At 38.6% G+C, this 22354-nt stretch overlaps 1 protein-coding gene and 2 long non-coding RNA genes across 3 annotated transcripts in view; 2 read left to right on the top strand and 1 right to left on the bottom strand.

The window, feature by feature from the left end:
• The window catches only part of TRHR (thyrotropin releasing hormone receptor), a 52452-nt gene extending 51404 nt beyond the window's left edge, over nucleotides 1-1048 (top strand). Inside the window, exon 3 of the mRNA XM_045453891.1 lies at nucleotides 271-1048. Coding sequence (XP_045309847.1) covers nucleotides 271-678 — 408 coding nt within the window. The 3' untranslated portion in view covers nucleotides 679-1048. The remainder of the gene's footprint in view (nucleotides 1-270) is intronic.
• Nucleotides 1049-1311: 263 nt separating this feature from the next.
• On the top strand, nucleotides 1312-5695 carry LOC123585587. The gene is made up of 2 exons (XR_006706297.1): nucleotides 1312-2901; nucleotides 4804-5695. It is a non-coding gene; the product is annotated as an uncharacterized LOC123585587 (long non-coding RNA).
• Nucleotides 5696-8006: 2311 nt separating this feature from the next.
• LOC123586931 lies at nucleotides 8007-8632 on the bottom strand. Its single transcript, XR_006707025.1, has 2 exons — nucleotides 8249-8632; nucleotides 8007-8043 (listed from the first exon to the last, which is right to left on the bottom strand). It is a non-coding gene; the product is annotated as an uncharacterized LOC123586931 (long non-coding RNA).
• Nucleotides 8633-22354: the final 13722 nt, after the last annotated feature.

The raw sequence follows: 22354 nt of genomic DNA, 5'->3' as shown, positions 1-22354 counted from the left end.
CTCTCTTTCCCTGGACAGATAATCCTGAAATGCACAGTGGGAGCCATCACCCCATCTTAGCTTTCCTCTTCCATCACATTCTTTTTTTACCCTTAATCCTGTTTCCTGGGATGATCTCACAAATAAACCACCTGCATTTAAGTCCTTGTCTCAGACTACATCTTGGGAACTAATTGCAAGGGGGTGGGGGGGAGGGAGTTGTTTTTATTTTCATTTGTTTGTTCTGTTTTCATTTGTGTTTGCAGTGCATTTCTCTTTATTTCTCCATAGGTCACCAAGATGCTGGCAGTGGTTGTAATTCTGTTTGCCCTTTTATGGATGCCCTACAGGACTCTTGTCGTTGTCAACTCGTTTCTCTCCAGCCCTTTCCAAGAAAATTGGTTCTTGCTCTTTTGCAGAATTTGCATTTATCTCAACAGTGCCATCAACCCAGTGATTTATAATCTCATGTCCCAGAAATTCCGTGCAGCCTTCAGAAAGCTCTGCAACTGCAAACAGAAGCCAGTGGAGAAACCCGCTAACTACAGTGTGGCCCTAAATTACAGTGTCATCAAGGAGTCAGATCATTTCAGCACAGAGCTTGATGATATCACTGTCACTGACACTTATTTGTCTGCCACAAAAGTGTCTTTTGATGATACCTGCTTGGCTTCTGAAATAACCTTTAATCAAAGCTGATTCATGAATAAGAAGAAAATGGACCACAAAGTAAATGAGAATCTGTGCCGTTATCAGCCCAAGAGGAAACAGCCAATACTTGTACGTGAAGACAGAGCAGATAAAGTCTTTGCCAACGTTCTAATAAATCCTGGCCCAAGATACTTTAACACATGAGAATGATTCATATTTTCCTTCTAGTATCACAAAAATGTTTCACAAAAAATGAAGCAGATTTGTGAAAGAGCCAAATGGTAGAAACTGAAAGTGAAGCTCTTTCCATTTAATTTGAGAAACTCACTATATTTCCTGGGGCTGTGAAGTTTAGATAAAATCTAGACATCGATTTAAGATTATTCATAATAAATGTAACTTCTCAAACTCCCCCAAATTACTTGTCCATTTGGTAATTTGCAACATGTAAGTGTTTAAATGTTTGCATTTAACATTTCATTTTAACAAAGTACAGTGCTATTTCATGCATCTCTGAAACTACAGGGGAAAATAGAAAAAAATTGTTTATTGAGTAAAAATGAGATTTCAGGCAAATATGTTCACTATATGAAAAACAAAAACAAATGTCATAATGCTTATAAAATTCTGAGATGATTTTTTTTTAATTCAAGTGCAGCTGGCACACAGTGTTACATTAGTTTCAGGTGTAAAACATAGTGATTTGACAGCTGGATATGTTATGCTGTGCTCACCAGAAACGTAGCTACCGTCTGTCCCCGTACAACACTATTACAATAACATCGACTATCTTCCCTATGCTGCACCTTTCATCCCCTGGAAGATTCTTATGTCTTATAAAGTAGATGTCATCATTCAACTTTAATGGAAAATAAACCTCAATATAGCTGGAATTACAAGTTGGGAAGACATGTAGATTTCATTTTTAGATGAATCCGACTCTGAACCAACTCTTTGAACCTCCTAAATGATGGGTGAGACAGGAGAAATCTATTAAATAGCTATGAAGATACAAACTAATGTGTGAGTAATATTGAAATGCAGAGACAGAACAAGAGTGAGTATTTAAAATAAGGTTTTACTCTTTCTCTAAAATTTTTAAGGAAGAAAATCCTTTTTGAGCATTCTTTGTATAAACTACTGAGCCATGTCAAGCGAATCCTTCTAGTCAATCTAGCTTAAAAAGTTTGAAGCATGCTCAAGAGCTTTGTTGCTGTTATAAGTCAGCCAGAGTCTGACTATTACACTTCCAGATGAAGACTCCCCACAGAGCATTGTAGTCTATGGACTTTTAATTTGTCTGCAACCACCTTTCCTTCCCACCTGCTTGTCATTTGTAGATTTGGAAGATTTTTCTTGTTGTTGTTGTTGTTGTTGTTGTTGTTGTTGTTTTTATGCTAGTGATATTTTGTTTACAGATTTTAAGTCAAAACAATGCAAAAGTCTGTCGGCTTTACTTTCAATAGAGCTAAAACTGATTTCATCTCATTATTGATATCTTTTTCTAGGTATGACTTAGACCTGCTATTCTATTCCTGTGATTATGAGAGAGGTGTGAATGTGAATCTGTCCAAGACATAGTGTCAAGATCCTACTTTAATTCCTTCCAGATGACTCACCTACTGGTATTTGGTCAATCAGCATCTCCAAGTGTATCTCCTTGGTGATGGTTCAGTAATATTTCATTTTTGATGACACAGTCAAAAAGTCCTGGGTGCCCCATAGACTGGCATCTTCCTCGCTCCAGCCAATATTCCTATTTCATGGATTTTTTTTGAGACCTAATTGCTAATGACAATGACCCCTCCCCACCTTCTTTATGAAGAATACATCATTTCTCTGTTGGAAACTTCAGTTTTAAAATGCTGCTACATGGAGACTCTGCTATCTAGAGCATCAGAGCAGAATATGCTTTTGAGAAAACTGGCCTCATCTCCTCCAGGAAGACATTCTTATCCTGTCCCTGTATGAGTAAACAAATGCAAGCAAATATCTATAGGAAATACACTAAAAGTCTATCTGTATGATACCAAGAAATCTGTTTTAACTGACTTTTCATCCTGGACTAAATATTAAGCTTAGAATCATATGAATAGAAGCACCAGAGTGACCCAACCCCAGATCACACAGGCACATGTGCAGATGCATACAAACTCATACTCACGTGTGCATAAATTGCTTAACAGAAGGCATTGGAATATATTAGCTTTTTTCATTAGGGAAAGGAGCTGATATCATTGAGCATCTACTGAGCATGTCTCAGGCTTGCTGGTAGGTACTTAAATCACATTATCTTCATCACAGTCTCACTATAGCTGTGATTTATTTCTCTGATGCTAAAACCAAGGATCAGGGATTGATACAGCTTCTCTAAATTGTGTAGATACTGAAAATGAAAAATGTGTTTCTTTTTTGTTTCTCTTTTTTCAATCCAGCATGCTAATAGCAGCTTGTGAACTGATGGCCTAAATAACTAAACTATATATATATATATATATATATATATATATATACACACACACACACACACACACACACACACACATATATATATATATACACACACATATATATATATTTTTTTTGCTAAGTGGTAATATTAGATGTTGAAAAAAAATTACAATTAGTTTTACATGTTGTACACAGAACACAATATACTCTGCCCACCATTGGAAATTTCATTGATGGGCTCAGTCTTTCCATTTCCACTTTTAATAACCTGTTAGTTTTAGACCACATGGGACATTCAAAAGAACACAGTTCATAGTGTTTCAACTCTAAAGCAAATGTCATTATGAAATTAAGTATTCCCATGCAATGTCCAATAGATAACTGGGTTTACACAGAAAAGATATGACTTTCTAAAGTATTCTTTATCACACTGTACTAAATCATAAAGTATTTCCATAAATCATAAAAACTTAATACACCATCAAATGAAAAATAAAGAACTTGAAAAAAATTGCTGATGCAGTAGAGCAATATTATTAAAGGCCTCCCTGGGGCGCCTGGGTGGCGCAGTTGGTTAAGCGTCCCACTTCAGCCAGGTCACGATCTCGCGGTCCGTGAGTTCGAGCCCCGCGTCAGGCTCTGGGCTGATGGCTCAGAGCCTGGAGCCTGTTTCCGATTCTGTGTCTCCCTCTCTCTCTGCCCCTCCCCCGTTCATGCTCTGTCTCTCTCTGTCCCAAAAATAAATAAACGTTAAAGGCCTCCCTTAATAAAATCCCTTGGGTTATTTTATTACTTCCAATTTCATTAATTGTTGAGTGTCTTTGGTTAGATCTTGCACCTGAGGTAATTAGGTAAAGGTCACAGATTACAAATAAAACAAGCAAACGTAAATTACCTCTTAAGATTTCTTCCATCTGTATTGGGAGTGTATTTCTAGAGCTTAACTCCAACACAGGTATTTTGAAGAGAAATGAGAGAAGTCCAAACCATCGTCACCCTTAAACGGGCTAAGTGAACAGAACAATACACCTTGAAAATATTTCAAAACAAGTGGCTGGTTTGAGCTACATAACTGGTAAAGCAAAAGGAAAACTATGGCCATAAGGTTTAGTGTGACTGAATCTTAAACTTGAATTCTATAATTCTCAGCTGAATGTGTTGGAATACTAAGGACAATACGTCTTAGTAAAACTGAATCCAAACACTTTTGGTCTGCTCTTAAAGATTGAAGGAGTTACATCACTATAAACTGTTAAATCTATAAATTTGATAGAAGAGAGAAAGGATTAACTTTTTGGAGGAAAATCAGATTTTAAATAGTCTACCAATGATTCTGTAAATTCTATAAATACTGTAGTCAACATTATTTTTGCCTCTCAACTACAACTCACAAAGGAGTTGGAATCTTCATGCATGGAATAAGGAAATTCAATGTGAAAGAGAGAGCATCCAGAAACAACTAGTCAGCCCTAGGTTCAAAGAAAATTTTTTTTCAAATGTTTGGAATCACTCATTTCTCTTGAAGGAAGCAGAGGATGAAAATTTCTTGCAGTTTATTTTTTTTCTTATCCTTAGTTGTCCACAGTAAATAGCCATCCAAACCAAGATTTGGCTGAGGGAATGTAAGTGTTTAGAATAATACTCATGAAAAAGTCTTACAGAGCTCTATAGTAACAAATACATTTTTCTCTCCTCCCTTCCTACCCCCTCCTGCCTATCAAGTTTTTGTTTCTCCTAAAAGATGACTTTCCTCTGAACAGGCAATTTCATCGGACTTTATTTCATCGGACTATCATCCAAGACTAAACCTGGACATGAATTAAGTGAAAGTGTAAATATTCTTTCAAATATATTTATATGTAAGAAAATATCTTGTCTTCTGAACACTTTCATGAGATCATGTTTCAAGTATGGAAAAACTGATGCTTCTGGCATTTCTAGTTATGTCCCCATTTTCACAGTGGGGCTCAGGTGTGGTGTTGAGCTGCTTGATGTGGCTTTTTCCTCACAGAAACAAGCCGAGGTTTGGCATTTCAGAGCTGCAGTGAGAAGCCAATAGTGGCTTCATAAATGAAAACTACTGCAGGAATTCGTTTAAGGGAACAAATGGCTCTTCCTATTCTTAAGGATCTCACAATCCAGTGAGGAAATACAAAACCAATGTGATATCTCAAGATATAACTGTTGGCAATATTTAGAATATGAATTGGAGATGTCAGAAATGTTTTTTTAAGAAGCAGTTGTTAGAATAGTTTATGTATTGTGATTCTAGTTTATGAATTATATTTAGAAGTATCAATTAATTTAAATGTTAATTTCATTGATTACACAGGGGGAAAAAGGTCAGATAAGGCCCTGTAATTTTTTGTTTATATGTTTGGTCTATAAGAATAATCTCAAATCACTCAGCAGAAGATCTCATTTACAAAGTCGCACATTGGGGAATAGTTTTGTTTCTGAGATGGTTAGCTATCTGATGTAATATAAATCTTGATGGTTCTAATTCTAATATTCAAATAATCTCTTTTGAAAAGAGTAGCTGTAAATATTTGTCTACAGTGTTGTTAGGCCTATTTACATTCTTCTACACCAAATACATTCATGGAAAATCCAATCTGGAGTGAATGATTTATGTTCTAGAAATCAGGTCCGGAAAAATAAAGGGGCTCAGTGAAATGGTACAGCTGGGACAACACATTGTTATAACTGTCAAATCTGGATCCAGCAAGAAAACAAAAGACAGTTTTGTGGCCAATAAAGAGCAAATTCACATAATGGTTGCCTGTATGACCTCATGGAGGAACATCTGGGTCAAGTCCATACCACAGGCTCTCAACTAGAATAATGGAAATGAAAGTACTTTGAAAATTATAATAGAAGGATGTGCTAAGCAGTGGAGCTGTTTAGAGCTGCAACTTATTTGATCCCTGAAGCAACATTCATAAGTGATTATTTTGTTCCTCTCAGAATAATGGACCTAACTTTTGTTCATATGACTTTTCTTTGACTTGCAACAAAGAGAGAGTATGAACTTTCTCAAGAATGTTATGGACTGATACTGATAAAAATGGAGACTTTCCAAAATAGAAAAACAGGGGCGCCTGGGTGGCTCAGTCGGTTGGGCGACCGACTTCAGCTCAGGTCATGATCTCACGGTCCGTGAGTTCGAGCCCCGCGTTGGGCTCTGTGCTGACAGCTCAGAGCCTGGAGCCTGTTTCAGATTCTGTGTCTCCCTCTCTCTGACCCTCCCCCGTTCATGCTCTGTCTCTCTCTGTCTCAAAAATAAATAAACGTTAAAAAAAAATTTAAAAACAAAATAGAAAAATTTTATTCAACAGAATAAATAGAAATAGAAAAAATTTATTCAACAGAATAAGAATCCACCTAACTAGAGGTCTGAATTCAGAAGTCAACAAGAATATTCTCTATATTTCTGGAATGACATTAAGTGCTCCAGTGAGAAGCCAAGTGTTCACTCCATAGCCAGGAATAATAAACCATTCCCACTTTGGTACATTTAAGAATTACCTGGAAACTTATCTTAAAATGTACTTTATTTGGCCCTGCCCCAATAGATTCTCACTTATTAGGTGATTTTAATGCCTGTAGTCCCCGACCACATCTTGAAAACCACTGAGTGCTGGTCCCTCAGGTAGAGCCTTCAAGGCTCTTACTTATTGCACAATTCTTAATAAACAACTACATGGAAAATCTCTTGAGAGTAAGCCTATTTCATCTTTGTATTCCACAAGTTATTTAGACTTGGATGATGTCTCTAAGTGTCTGTTAAATGGATGAACAAATCAATGAATCCCAAACTAAGGAATATATTTTAAAATCTGGTGATGCCCAATTTGTCTATAAACCTATCCTCACAATAAGATAACTAGTTCTATTTGGGTTTTTTTGGTTTGTTTTTAAACAGTTTTCCTTTCAGTGAAAGGCACTGCATTAAGTGTATTAAGTGTACTGGATGGTGGTCAGAACAATCCCTTATATATGCATAATGCTTGAAATTTCAGTAGCACTTTCATGTCCTAATTTAATAATTCTCCTAATTTAATAATGAAAAATTAAGAAGGCAAACACATTGTCTTTGTCCCCAGGAGATTATAATTTAGTGACAACATATGAACAAAGAAATACATAAGAAATACTGAATATGTAATTGGAAACCAAGTTGTATGATTTCAGACTATAAATAACTGAGTGCCTCAGAGGAAAAGGGGCCTCAGTGGGACTTGGATTAATTAAGCAGGACTTTGGAAAAAAGATAGGACTTCTTTTAAGGATACATTTGATTTAGGTCATTAAAGGAAAAACAGTTCACATGGGAGAAATAAGATGAGTGAAGGCAGGGAGACACAATAGATCTTAGAGAAAACCTCTGGACATTAAGGATAGATATCTGAAGCAAGCCCATTTTCAGGGGCGCCTGGGTGGCTCGGTCGGTTAAGCGTCCGACTTCAGCTCAGGTCATGATCTCACGTTCTGTGAGTTCGAGCCCCGCGTCGGGCTCTGTGCTGACCGCTCAGAGCCGGGAGCCTGTTTCAGATTCTGTGTCTCCCTCTCTCTCTGCCCCTCCTCTGTTCATGCTCTGTCTCTCTCTGTTTCAAAAATAAATAAACGTTAAAAAAAATTGAAGCAAGTCCATTTCCTTGGACCAATAAAGCCCCAAGTAAGGGGAAAAAATGAATGAAGTCAAGTTACTTTTGGTGAGAAAATATTCACCCATATACTGTGAATATGAATATGAAGGGAAATAAAAGCTTCTAGGTCAGCACTGTTTGTTTTCTAAACTTTGTGAATTTCACTATCTATAGAAAATATACTACACTGTCTCATAGGTGTTATAATTCTAAAGGCATTCTTATAGTCTTGATATTCCAAGTGAAAACTATATGTGTATACATATGTATTGTTTCTATATCATATTGTCACAATATATAAAAGTATTTATACCTGGGGCGCCTGGGTGGCGCAGTCGGTTAAGCGTCCGACTTCAGCCAGGTCACGATCTCGCGGTCTCAGAGCCTGGAGCCTGTTTCCGATTCTGTGTCTCCCTCTCTCTCTGCCCCTCCCCCGTTCATGCTCTGTCTCTCTCTGTCTCAAAAATAAATAAACGTTGAAAAAAAAAAATTAAAAAAAAAAAAAAAAGTATTTATACCTATGTATATTATTCAAGGATCCATAACAACTCTGGACTTATCAAATTGTGATAAACATAGAGATCAGAGCTAGCTCAGGAACCTAGCCCTTCACAAACTTAAGCTTCAGGATTAAATATAAAATCAAAAAGCACGTACTGCTTAGCTTCATATTACTTCTGACAACATCAAAGACCTGCATGTTGCTTATGGTGTGCTTCTGAATGTACTGGTTTCCTTCTATCAGTTTTAGAAAGTTATATGCTGACTCGCTTCGTGGGAATTAATTGCTGTGTCCATGAGGGACAAAGACTCTTCTATAAGAAAGTGCAGTATTATGTATGCTGCTGTGAGAAACTGTGTGTGTGTTCCAATATGTGTACTGTGAACAATAAAGAATTAAACTGAAAGATCTGGCTCTTTAGCTTTCTTTTTTTCCTAATTATTTAATTTTGGGTGTAACTTAACCCTAAACCACTTGCCTAGAAGACTTCATTTTAATCCAGTGGCACTCAACATGAGCAGTGAGGGTTTGTTTGTTTGTTTGTTTGTTTGTTTGTTTTGAGATGATTATAAGTAATACACAGACATTTCCAATTTTAATAAGTTTAATGTGTATTGGAATGAATAAATATAACTACCTCATGAAATTCATGATGTCATTCATATTAATGAACTCACTTAATGTTGTTCTAAGACAAAAACCATAAGGGTTAAATAAGCTGAAGTTTGAGCAACACTGTTGAAGTAATTCTTTCAAATGTCTCTGTCTCTTTTTAAACAACAGCAAAGTAAACTCAAATACTTGTATGTTATTGTAAAGCAGATTGCTCCATTACTTTTGATTCCAAGTAATCTCCAATATATGTGAAATAGGGCAAAAATACACAGACTATAAAGTTCAGCTCTGTGTGAAAGTGGGTTTAGTTAGTCCCTGGAGGCATCATTCTAGTAAACAGACTCCATTTGATAAAGTTCATTTGGGCATGTAAAAGGAAATGCTTGATGAAGTAAATCTCAAGCTTCGCTTGAATGACCTCACTCTTCCACACTTGGAGAACACGGGGAAAAGTAAATAAAAAATATACTTGAAGCCCGGTAGCACTCAGTGAACAAAAGAGGATTCTTTGAGTCTCTTTATTCAATAATAAAACACTGTTGCTACCACAACACTACCTACCTTTCAAAGTATTTGTTCTTATATATGATGCTTAGTACTTGCATCCTATGTAAATTTTTCTTAGTCTCTCCAGGTAATTAGTATAGTGGGATTATACCAAGTAGCATATTCCTCTTTCTCAGAACTCCTGAAAACGCTGTAAAAAATCAATGAAGACATGTGTTTGCTCCCTGTGGTCAACAAAGTGCAGTGACTAGTATAGTGCCTGGCATAAAATGATTGCTCCACAATATCTATTAAGGGATGTATATGACTGTGTTTATTAAAGAACTAAATTTAATGAAAAGAAAGAATTTTATACCACAGATAATACCTATTAAGTTTGTAGGTTGCATATATACACTGAAAAGTCCCAGACCTCCTAAATCTCAAACACCACCCACTTATTCATGTTAATCTTAAAACATTCAAGTTCATGATTCAATACTGTTTCCTCTGACATGAAAATCTACTCAGTATTCAATGTGTCTACCCCATAAACTCAACAAAACTGCCAAATTTGCTTCTAGATTTGTTATACAAGGTGAGATAACGTAGATGAATCTGTGCAAATAGATCTGCTTTGTGGGTAGCAGCCACTTGTGGAGCCTTGTGTGCCATCTCCTCTTTAGCCCGTGTTACTTCAGCACAGCTGTGGTGAACAGCTCCTCACACAAGGCTACTCTCCCATATCCAGCAAACCAAGGTGACTGCTTTTCTTTCTTTTTTTTTTTATTATGAAATTTATTGTCAAATTGGTTTCCATACAACAACCAGTACTCATCCCAACAGGTGCCCTCAATACCCATCATGCACCCACTCCTCCCTCCAACCCCCCATAAACCCTCAGTTTGTTCTCAGTTTTTGGAGTCTCTTATGTTTTGGCTCCCTCCATCTCTAATCATTTTGTTTTCTTCCTCTCCCCCATGGTCGTCTGTTAAGTTTCTCAGGATCCACATAGGAGTGAAAACATATGGAATCTGTCCTTCTCTGTCTGACTTATTTCACTTAGCATAACACTCTCCAGTTCCATCCATGTTGCTACAGAAGGCCATATTTCATTCTTTCTCATTGCCACGTAGTACTCCATTGTGTATATAAACCACAATTTCTTTATCCATTCATCAGTTGATGGACATTTAGGCTCTTTCCATAATTTGGCTATTGTTGAGAGTGCTGCTATAAACATTGGGGTACAAGTGCCCCTATGCATCAGTACTGCTGTATCCCTTGGGGAAATTCCTAGCAGTGCTACTGCTGGGTCATAGGGTAGGTCTATTTTTAATTTTTTGAGGAACCTCCACACTGTTTTCCAGAGAGGCTGCTTTTCTTCATCACAGCCTTCTCCAAAGCTGTGGAAACTACTCAGCTTGAGCATAGGTAGCCAAGGATTAGAAAGAAGTTAATGCCTCTTCAGTGAGGGACAAGAAATGATAAGAAGAAAGCGAGGGAAACAGTGAGAGAAAAGAAATGATGGATACATGCTCCATGCTCTCTTTTGGTGGAATATTTCTGAGACATCTTCAAAATGGCTCTTTAGTTCTTCAGCATGGTAGAGCCTCCAGTGTCCTTATTAGCAACCAACTCAGAAACATACCCTTCATTAACTTCTCTGCCTTCCTTGTCCCAATTTCCCAACTTTCTCACTTCTGCTTCCTGAATTTACCTCCAAATGATTCCACCCAGATCCTTGTCTGATGCTTTGCTTTAGGTACCATTCAGTGCTACGATTTTTTAAATGGATGTCTAATAAGCGGTAGGTCAGTTGCCATCATCAAAAAATGACACCAAGAATAGATCTTATTGTATTTCCAATCAGAGATTGCTTTCTAAAATCTCAAAGAGCTAACATTGCATGTGTATATCAGTTATTACACCTCTAATATAGCACAGTTTATGAGTCACAAAAAAAAGCTGTTTCTCTGTAACTGTTGAACCACATTAGGTCCTATCAATTCATTTTTGTCCCCTCATTCTCCCTTATGTAATTTGTAAGTATGTAACCCAACATAAAATCATTGCATCTGTAAAACAGAGATAGAAACACCTGATTTGTTCATGCACTGTGAGGATTAAATTAAATTATACATAAAAGTAGTTATAAGATACATGACCATGGATATACATTCAACACTAATAATTACTAATCAGACTCAAAACAAGGAATTCCAGCCATATCAAGTTACAAATATTCACTGAGAAATATTGTGTATAAAGCACTTTCCTATGTGCTAGGATTTTAAAAAAGGCAATTAAGAATTGTCCTCAATAATTTATGATCTGGCTGAAAAGACCAAATGCAAACATTTAAAATTTAGGTAACAGCACAAGATTTAACTAGCAGTTCAAAATGCCAAGAGAAATAAAAGAGAAATGCATGGTGAATTCCCCAATTATTTACAAACAGACAATAGTTGCCAAAAAAAGTTAAGAAGAGATAGAAAGTACTCCAGGTTAAGCCAGCAAGAGGAGGCCTTGGAGAGGTGGTGGGACATGAACTGAACATTCAATGGTAGTAAGATACGAACGAGCAGAGAAGGTATCAGGTGGAAAAGACAGAAAGGGAGGCGTTCAAAACACACCTCAACAAATGAAGAAGGCATAAAATGGTGTGGAGACAGAAGAGTGTGGTAGAAAAATGGAAAATTCACTTGTTTGCAATAAAACATCAAAAACAAAAATAACAGTCTAAATCAGGTAGTGCTCATTCAAAAGTGGAATTTTGTTGGGCTGTTTTCTTTCAAACAAACACATCCTGAAACTATCAGGCATGAAAATAATAATACCTTATGGATTTAATATTTGTATCTGCCTGAAATTCATATGTTGAAATTCTACCCCCCAAAGTGATGGTATTTGAGGGTGGGGCCTTCAGGAGGTAATTAGGTCATGAGGCCACAGCCTTCATGAATGAAATTTGTGCCCTAATAAAGAGACCCCAGAAGCTTCCTTGCTCCTTCTTCCTGATTAGGGCATAGCAAGGCTACCATCTATACAGGAGACACCAAATCTATCAGTACCTTGATCTTGGAGTTCCCAGATTCAAGAACTATGAAAAATTTCTCTGGTTTATAAGCCGTTCAGTCTATGGTATTCTATCATAGCAACGCAAATGAGCTAAGACAAATACTATTTTGCTTAACTTGTTTCTGGTTTAGAATAAATAGAAAGTAAGCAGAGTGATAGTACTCACTTTGAACCTGTCTTTAAATCTAAACTATTCCAGGGGCGCCTGGGTGGCTCAGTCGGTTGAGCGTCCGACTTCAGCTAAGGTCACGATCTCACGGTCCGTGAGTTCGAGCCCCGCGTCGGTCTCTGGGCTGATGGCTCAGAGCCTGGAGCCTGCTTCCGATTCTGTGTCTCCCTCTCTCTCTGCCCCTCCCCCATTCATGCTCTGTCTCTCTCTGTCTCAAAACTAAATAAACATTAAAAAAAATAAAAAAATAAACTATTCCAAAATAATTTGTCTATTACAAAAATTTTAAATGTTGATAATGGAAGTCCAAGAGGAAAGCAGTTTGATCTAGAATGTTTCCCCTATGAGTCCCAAAATCATTTTGACATTTATAGTTTTGTTTAAGAAATTAATCAAATGGCAAAATTAGGCCAATCCTCTTATCAGAATCACTAACAAAGTATATAACTGTCAAATTATACTTCAAGTGCAACAGGGATTTTTTTGCATGTTCTCACTGGAGTCAGTCAGCTTCATATTTTGTTACATAGCAGTGTAAACCAGAAAAGCTCCATCCTAATCCCAAACACACACACACTCCCAGATTACAGAATTTACATAAGTATAAAATAATAGGAAGCTGAGAATAACCATAGACATCTTTGTTTCTTCACTTTATCCACACATTTATTCATCATCTAAAATATATTATGTATCTAGTATACAACTTTGGTCATTCTCAGGTATAATAAAATGGACTCTAGTTAACTCCAAGGTGTTTCTAATGACTGCCTTCACCAACTTACTCTCAGAGAAACTCCAGCATTGATCATTAAAATGGTGTTTCAGGGGCGCCTGGGTGGCGCAGTCGGTTAAGCGTCCGACTTCAGCCAGGTCACGATCTCGCGGTCCGTGAGTTCGAGCCCCGCGTCGGGCTCTGGGCTGATGGCTCAGAGCCTGGAGCCTGTTTCCGATTCTGTGTCTCCCTCTCTCTCTGCCCCTCCCCCGTTCATGCTCTGTCTCTCTCTGTCCCAAAAATAAATAAACGTTGAAAAAAAAATTTTTAATGGTGTTTCAATTTTTATACCACACTAACCTTGAATATCACATGTCTTATTATGGTAGGTGACATGGTTGTGGCAACTTCCAAATTCTGAGAAAGACTCACTCTTGAACTTGGGGGAAAAAATGAAAATGGGTGACAATAACAACTATTAGAATATTCATTTTTTGTTTGTTTAGCTTCTTAATGCTCTCAGCTGTGACTGGACAGAGATATACAGAAATATCCTGAGACACCGCCATAACAGCCAGACGAAGGGAAGAAAAACAAGAACAAAAAAACCCCGGGTCAATGAAAATAACTCTTCCAAATAGCATATTCTGTGTTAGACCTATTGGGGAAAAAGTTCTTTTACTGCTTAACATTCAGTATTTAATAAAAGTGCCCTTATTTCATTCACGATCATTTTCTCTGGGAAGGATGTAATGAGTTACCAGAAGGACTTGAGACAGCTGCAAGAATCAGTGCCTTTGCATGGAACATTGAACACATTCATTTTAATGCCAAGATATGAAGGGTGGGGAAGCACTGATTTTGGTAGCCAAATGGTGGACTACAGCTCCTTTCAAGTTGGACATTTGCCAAGTTGACCCACATCACGCATTGTTCATCCAGGCTCTACTTCATAGTGTCCTTCTGCTTGCTGATGACAGGATGATATACATTATTAGTTTGAACCAGTATGAATTACTGCCCTTTCATTTCTTATGTCAGTTACATACGTTTGGATTTTTATAAAAATGAATATTGCTATGTCTTGTGACTGGCATTATATAGTAAATAGAGTAACACCTAGAAGAGCTAGAGGGATTGAGATGCAGCCTCAAAACTGCTGCTTCCACAAAGCAAGCACTGAGAAAGAAGTTGAGGTAAGGGCCATCTATCTATAAAATCAGAAAGGGAATTCAGTCCATTAGGAAAAATGGCATCCACATAATTCCACTAAGGCAACAAATGGGTAGCGAGCATCTACAATGTGCAAGAGTATGGCTGGTGGCATACAAAATACACTACATGTACTAGATAGGCAGTTACTCAAATATTTAAGTTGCTAAAGGGTGACAGATTCTTTAAATGTTTGAAGGGTTTCTCTTAGTACCTCTTCTTACTGTTCTCATTGTAAGTACACATTCTAGAAGTTTCACCAAAACCCCCTTCCCATCCCCTCCTCCTCCTCCCTTCTCACTCCTCTCTCTGTCAAAGGGTAGCGACTCATCCCGCAAACCATCCAGACTGCCCAAAGGCATTTGTTTGTGTCGGTCCTAGGAGGACACCGCAGGATACTGCATTCACAGTCTTGAAACGACAGGTTGAAATGACACAAAGCAAATAAAAAAGTCTTTCTTATCAGATTTTAGAAAAGCATATCAAGTGCAAATATATTGAAATGATGGAGATGCAGCAAAAGAGTGATCTTCTCTGCCAATAATTTGACATTAACTCTAAGTCCCCTAATGTAAGAGTGCAATGTCTCTGTTTCCAAGTGAATTGAAATCTGGGGTCCCAAATAGGTGTTTGTGCTGTCTGAAATAGAAGCATTTTTCAGGGGTACCTGGGTGGGTCAGTGGATTAAACATATGACTCTTTTTTTTAATTTTTTTAATGCTTATTTATTTTTGAGACACACACACACAGAGAATCAGAAGCAGGCTCCAGTTTCTGAGCTGTCAGCACAGAGCCCAACGTGGGGCTCAAACCTATAAACCATGAGATAGATCATGGCCTGAGTTGAAGTCCAACACTTAACTGACTGAGCCTTCCAGGCACTTCAAGCATTGTCTCTTGATTTCAGCTCAGGTCTTAATCTCACAGTTCTGGAATTTGAGCCCCGCGTGGGACTCCATGCTGGCAGTGTGGAGCCTGCTCTCTGCCTCTCTTTCTGCCCCTCTCCCACTCACACTGTCCCTCTCTCTCTCAAAATAAATAAATTTACAAAAAAAAAAGAAGCATTTTTCTGAATTTTCCTGCATTTTACCAGTCCATGGACACAAATAAAACCACATTAATACTAAATTTCACTGGCTGGTCAACCGAGCTGCCTGACCAGAGAGTGTCAACGTCCCATTCAGTTATTTTTTTTTTTAATTTTTTTTTTCAACGTTTATTTATTTTTGGGACAGAGAGAGACAGAGCATGAACGGGGTAGGGGCAGAGAGAGAGGGAGACACAGAATCGGAAACAGGCTCCAGGCTCTGAGCCATCAGCCCAGAGCCTGACGCGGGGCTCGAACTCACGGACCGCGCCATTCAGTTATTATATTCAGATCTGGGGATGTATCACATTGTTCAGATCCTGTGTTATCTTGTTCTTCAACCTCAGCCTCCTCATTAATCCAAACCACCAACAGTTAGCGTCTCTCAGCTATTCTGCTGCCAGTTCTTACCATGATAAAATACTTTTACCCATGGAACCATCTCTTTTGACTTCAAAAGATGCAAGGCTCTTGAGTTGCCAAAAAGAGCTGCACGACTTCCTCTGCTCCACATAAAATGCTTCTTTCCCCTGCTTTATATCGTTTTTTGTAATAAACTCAGTTCTGTATACCATTGCTTATGTTCTGTGTATAACAATGAGTTCTATAAAAATCAGCTCTGGTTTCCACCTGCAAACATTCTTTTGCTAGAAGATCAAATCCAACCTAGGTGTAAGGCTGAGGAAGAACACCATACGGTCCTTTGCCTCTTTCCAATCTTTGCTTTCAGACATTTTTCACAAAATTTCTGTCTCTGGTCTTTTACTCCTTTAACATAAATCAACTCATGAATTTAAATGATGAAAGTCCCTGGCCCAGCAGAGGGACAGACTGAACCCCAGTTTAAATTCAGTGAAAATTACAGTTGTATTGAAAACAAATTAAGTAGATGTGCCAGTTCGATTCTTTTGGGGACTTGAGAGAGCAAACATTAAAGGAAAGAAAAGTTCAAGGGAGCCTGAGCTTGCTTCAAATCTGAGTTCAGCCCGACCCAAACAAGAAGTTTTGATACTAACTTTAGACATGATCATTCATGGCCTCAGACTCTCAGTGGTCAGCTCAAGCATTCAGATGGCATGAATCAGGAAGGGCCAAAATGAAATATATTTGGCTCTCATTAGTCTACAAATGAACAGAAAGAAAAAGAGCTGCTTAGTTTAGCCAACTGACATCTGATCAAAATGGAATTTTGAAATCAAACAGAGAAATTTAGCTATTAAGATGCTAAAAGCAAATGTACTCAGTGGTATTTATTCTGATTTCCAGCTGTTCTTTTGAAATCCTATTGACCAGACTGAGGTTACAGCATTCTAACCAACAAACCGAGATCCACTGATTTCACTCAGTGCATTTAGAGAGAGGCCACTGAATCTACCACACTCTACTTTCTCCACAATCTGTAACTGTTTACTGATCGCTTCACAAAATTCAATTTTATGGTGAAAGGCCATAGCATTTCTCTCTCCATGTATCAGAGACCATCAAATTATTCATTGCCTCCATTTACAGTGGTCTCAGGAGCAAGTGAGGTCTAAATCTTTGGTTGCTGGTAAATACATAATAGAACTTTCGCTAGCACACAAAGGATGCAAATTAGAAGCTTAATTTTGGCTCGTACATGCAAATCACAAAGCAGCAGCTCAGCCAGGCCCCCTGAACCCAATTAAGACCAGTCAAATAAGCATTCTTTAAACAGAATCCTGGAAGTCCATTTTTCTTCTTGCATATTCCCTCCTCTCCTGGAGAACTTGCCCAGCAATTAGAGGTGCTGAATTCATGCAGAGAGCCTGTTACACAGATGAAACCACACACAGAAAATTGGGAAACACACAGCAGCATCAAGTAGTATAATTAAGAAAACCATCTTTACGTTTTTCTATGAATATGTATGACTGCATAAATGACTGGGCAACGCGGCCTCTCAACTGGGAAGAGAGCCTGATGCCAGAGAGGCACCTAGGCTCCAGGAGACCAAAAAGAGTCAGAAGCCAATGCATCTCAGTAAAATGTAGGAGCCCAGATACTTGCAGACAGCAAATAAAAATGAGTAAAACTTGCAGCTCAGGTACACTTGCTGATATGTTATCCTGGGTCAGAAAGAGGACAGAAAGTACCATGGCAGAATGTCATGGCTGAAAGGCCCCCAGGAAAGTGCCAGATCTGTGCTCTAAAAATGGGTTTTCCCATGTTTTCAGCTACGTGGCCTCAGCACTGCTCTTCATTCTTCCCTACCTGAACACTTCCCCACCCCCTGCCTTTTTTTTTAAGAGAGTGAGCAAGCAGGGGAGGGGCAGAGAGAATCCCAAGCAGACCCCATGTTGTCAGGGCAAAGCCCATTGAGGGGCTCGATCTCAGGAACCGTGAGATCATGACCTGAGCCAAAATCAAGAGTTGGAAGCTTAACCAGCAGAGCCACCCGGGTGCCCCCAGCCCTGAATGCTTTTCTCATGTGGTGTGTTCACCTCTTTGTGCTTCAGCTGAGAGCAGGACTGATACAAGCAGTCAGTTCTAAAAAGAGCTGAGGAAGAAAGCAGAGAAGCATCGGCCTCCGCTCATGGGAACATCCCAGTGCCTAGCTTGGGAAAATGCAGCAAGGCCTTGATCAAGGGTGATGGAAGAAAACTCTCTAAATACCTGATATGTGAGGGAAGCCATTTTAGATTTCTAAGTCAACATGACTATACAAAAACTTTGTTTAAACCAAAAGCCTCACTTGCGGCCCCCCAAGCATGCATTGTACATCTGTTGTATGAATGAGTAGCCTAAAGGAAAACCATTTGTCCTTAGGACCTCGATCAATGCTCCTACCCCCTGCATTCTTTGATGTAAACACTGGTGATTCCTAATCTTTTGAGCTTTCACAAGATGTAAAAAGCATAGAACAGTAAAAACTGTTCATTCTCCAGAATGAGAATGTTCTTTGTGAAGATTGTGTTTCCTGGGCAGCTGTCCTAACTTGGGCTCAAGGAAAATTCTTTATTTCTTATAGAGATTCTAAAAGACTTGTTCATTTTGCATCAAGAAGGGTCACCTTGAGGAAAGCAATGAGGAGACACAGAAGACTGAGGAAGTATATTTGGGGGTCAAATGGGGTCCAACATGACAGAGGCAAAGGAACAGTCAAGGAGGAGGAATTAGGACCCATTGCTTGGGAAGTGTTTGTACTGAAAAGGAACAGCTATGTGGTTCTAGCTCATAATCTCTCTGGTAGACATAGCGACATGTTCTAAAGCAATCCCCAAACTCATTTACAATAAGCCTGGATTTCTCTGAGTTCAGTCTTTCAGTTTGAAAACCCTTTTTAAAATGTTACAGGAACAAAAAAATAAAGTAAAATAAATAAAATAATTTTTTAAATGTTATAGGAGCATTTAAACTTATGCTGGTGTTCATTGCAAAGAAATTTATAACAGAAATATTATAAACAATCTAAAATTTCAACACTAGAAGATTAAGTAAATTATGGTATTCTTATAGATGGAATTTCATAGGACCATTAAAAAAGATATAGCATTTGTGTAGGGGTGCCTGGGTGGCTTAGTCAGGTTAAGGGTTCGACTCGATTTCAGCTCTCATGGTTCGTGGGTTCGAGCCCCACCTTGGATTCTGAGCTGACAGCTGAGAGTCTGCTTGGGATTCTCTCTCACTCTCTGCCCCACCCCTGCTTGCATGCTCTCTCTCTACCTCTCTAAATAAATAAATAAACATGTTTTAAAAATAGAAATAAAAAGATACGTTTGTGTAATGATCTGATTTTCCATGCTTATTTATGTTTATAATTTGAATATGTTATTTTTATGTAAATATTTAAAATCTTTTATCCAGTGAAGGATAACTTTAACAGCCCCCTTGTTTTTTTTCCAGCATAGGAAAGTGAGCATTCTTAGATTAGTGTAAAACAAAACCTTTCATAGCTGGATTGGGTCATGATCTCAGAAGAGTTATGTAGGAATCCAGAGGTCACAGCCCGAGCACAGCCCCCTTAGACAAGAACTCAGGGAGGCCTGATGGAACTTTCTGGAAGTGCACTGATCAGGTTTCATTGGGAAACACTAGCAAGGGGGCAGCTGAGATAAATTTACCTTGATGAAAAGGGTAGCTCTCTAAGCTTTTGACAGAGTCTTAACACTGGAGCCTAGCACTTTGTATGGAAGATTTGATTCTGACACTGCATTGGCTGATCGGAAATTCCTCTGGAGCCGGGCCTTGGAGCATAGTGCACTGGGAAACAGTGACTTAGCTAAGAGAACAGTCCGTAATCTTGGGAATCCAAGTGTGGAATTTGGATGAAGCAGAGGGAAGATGTGCAGCCCCTCTGCTCTTTCAATTCAAAACTGAGCAGCCCCAGCACCTGCACCAATGGAGCGAGTTTTGCGTGACTCCACATCTCCTGCTCTTAATGACTGCTGGAATCCGGCTGTGTAAAACCACACAGGACAGCACCCAGCTTCCAGCAAGTACTCAAAAAACAACAGGCCCTTCCAATTGGGAGCTGATCACAAATTCACGAGTAGCTCCTTTTCTTAGAAATAGGAGTGGATTTCTCCCCACCATTCAGTTGGGAGCTGATCACAAACTCATGAGTAGCTCCTTTTCTTAGAGATAGGAGTGGATTTCTACCCACGATTCTGAACAAGGTATGCTTTTTATTGCTCCATGTCACCTTCCTTGGAATATTCTTTGTGTGCATTGTTCATAATCTATATCTAATTATTATGGGGTGTGATAACAATTATGCAATCACTAAATGAGTCAGGTTAACTTTGAGTGTAACACAAAATTTTGTGTTCTCCGCCTTCATAATTAGCTGTTTCTATAATACATCAGTTGGTATGGTTTCGACTGCAGTAACAGAAGACATGACTCATTCAGGCATAAACAATAAGGAACTTTCTTATTTCAAATAGCAAGAAATACAATAGTCAACTGCAGGGTGATGTGAGTTCAGTAGCTCAAGCTGTGACCTCAGGCACTCAGATTTTTCTAACTTTCTGCTCTGCCATCTAGAAGGCTTGCTCTGTCCTCGGAGTCCTTCTTGTTTTGGTCATAAGATGGTTGCCAGCAGCAACTATAGCAACATGGTTTCTTGTTCACATCTAGAAAGAGAGAGCGAGAGAGCAGAATGAGTGCCCAATGATGGAATATGTCTTTCACTTTAGTCTGAGCCAAAAAAGTCAAAAGCCCGCTCCTGCATCAGAAACGGTTGTCAAGGGAATGCCATGTACTGGTTTTTTAAGATTAATTATTATCCACCTTTGTTCTGGGGATTGTGTCAGTTTCCTCTTAATCATATAGACTGTGAGGGGCAGAAATAGACACCTGAGCAAAATGAGGACTTTGGCAGGAAAGAGGGAAGGGCGATGAATGTCAAGTAGCTAGCCAGCGTCCTTGGCTTAGTAGCTGTGTGGGAAGATTATTTTTCTGAGGAAATGGGTGTAGGAAAAAGGGGAGCTATGAACCAACATTGCCTGGGAGCAGCTTATACAGAAAATTGCAGGCATACATCTATATTTTGAGCAACCTCAGAGAGCAACTTTCTGAAAGTCTAAAAGTATTTCTGTCATCGGTATTCAAGTAGTATGAAAAAGAAAAATGGTTATGGTCTGAGTTCACATTTTACTTAATTGATGCCAGTAGTGTTGTGCCAGAAGTCATATTCTTGCTAAATTCAAAATATGCCATGGTACAAGACTTCATTCCTTTACTCTTCTATCACTGGCAGTGAGCTTCTTACAATAAGGCTTTTAGATCACCTCCAGGAAATCGATTGCTGGTGACTCCACCCTGTCAGCCATTCAGACACAGCTGGATATGCCTGAACCTGAACCCCTTCAGGGTACCCACCCTGGGTTTCTGCCAGGACCCCTAGCATTCTCCGGAATTAAAAACTGAATTAAACTGGTATGATCAAATAGCCTGCATATATCCAAATCCAAGCTGTACTCTGTAGAAATTGAATGAATGATTGTTCAGGCTAAAATCCATTTCACTGGAAGAATTGATGTGATCTGATTAAAGCCTAGGCTGCTGGACTCCGAAAACTACTTGTTGTCGCTGTTGTTTTTTTAATCAGACTTTGTGATCTAAGGCAATGATTTGAGTTTATAAACCCTTCAGATATCAGCTGCCTGAAAGTGTTAACTTCTGAGAGTTTGCTTAGAATCCACATTCTCCAGTTCATGAACCCATTCCAATTGGAGGCAGTGAATGTATGAATTATGAAAGTTCATATTAAGTAATAATTTATTAAGTATCTACTTCGTGTCAGGCACTGTGCTAGGTCAAAGACACCCCTATCCTCAATTGTGAATTGACCTATGTATAGCTACAATGAAATGTGCTTTTTTTTTTCAATTTTTTCTTTTTTTTTTTAATGTTTATTTATTTTTGAGAGATCAAGAGAGAGCCAGAGAGGGCCAGAAAGAAGGAGACAGAGGATCTGAAGCAGGTTCAATGTGGGGCCCAAAAACTCATGAACTGTGAGATCCAGACCTGAGCTAAATCAAGAGCCAGAGTCAACCACTTAACCAAATGAGCCAATCAGGCATCCCAAAGTGTGCTTTTTAATCTACAGATCTTCAAAGTGTTTTGGAATCACACAGACTAAGTTAAGTGGTAATCTCAGGACAGCTCTGACAAAGAAGGCAATGTTTAAGAAAGGTCTTTAAAATAGGTAAAATCTTGGGGTTCCTGGGTGGCTCAGTCAGTTGAGCACCCGACTTCAGCTCAGGTCATGATCTCACAGCAGGTGGGTTCA

The sequence above is a fragment of the Leopardus geoffroyi genome, chromosome C3 (genome assembly GCF_018350155.1).
Source record: "Leopardus geoffroyi isolate Oge1 chromosome C3, O.geoffroyi_Oge1_pat1.0, whole genome shotgun sequence".
Taxonomy (NCBI): Eukaryota; Metazoa; Chordata; class Mammalia; order Carnivora; family Felidae; genus Leopardus; species Leopardus geoffroyi.
The sequence above is the reverse complement of the archived record's forward strand: the minus strand, read 5'-3'. Positions and strand labels throughout refer to the sequence as shown.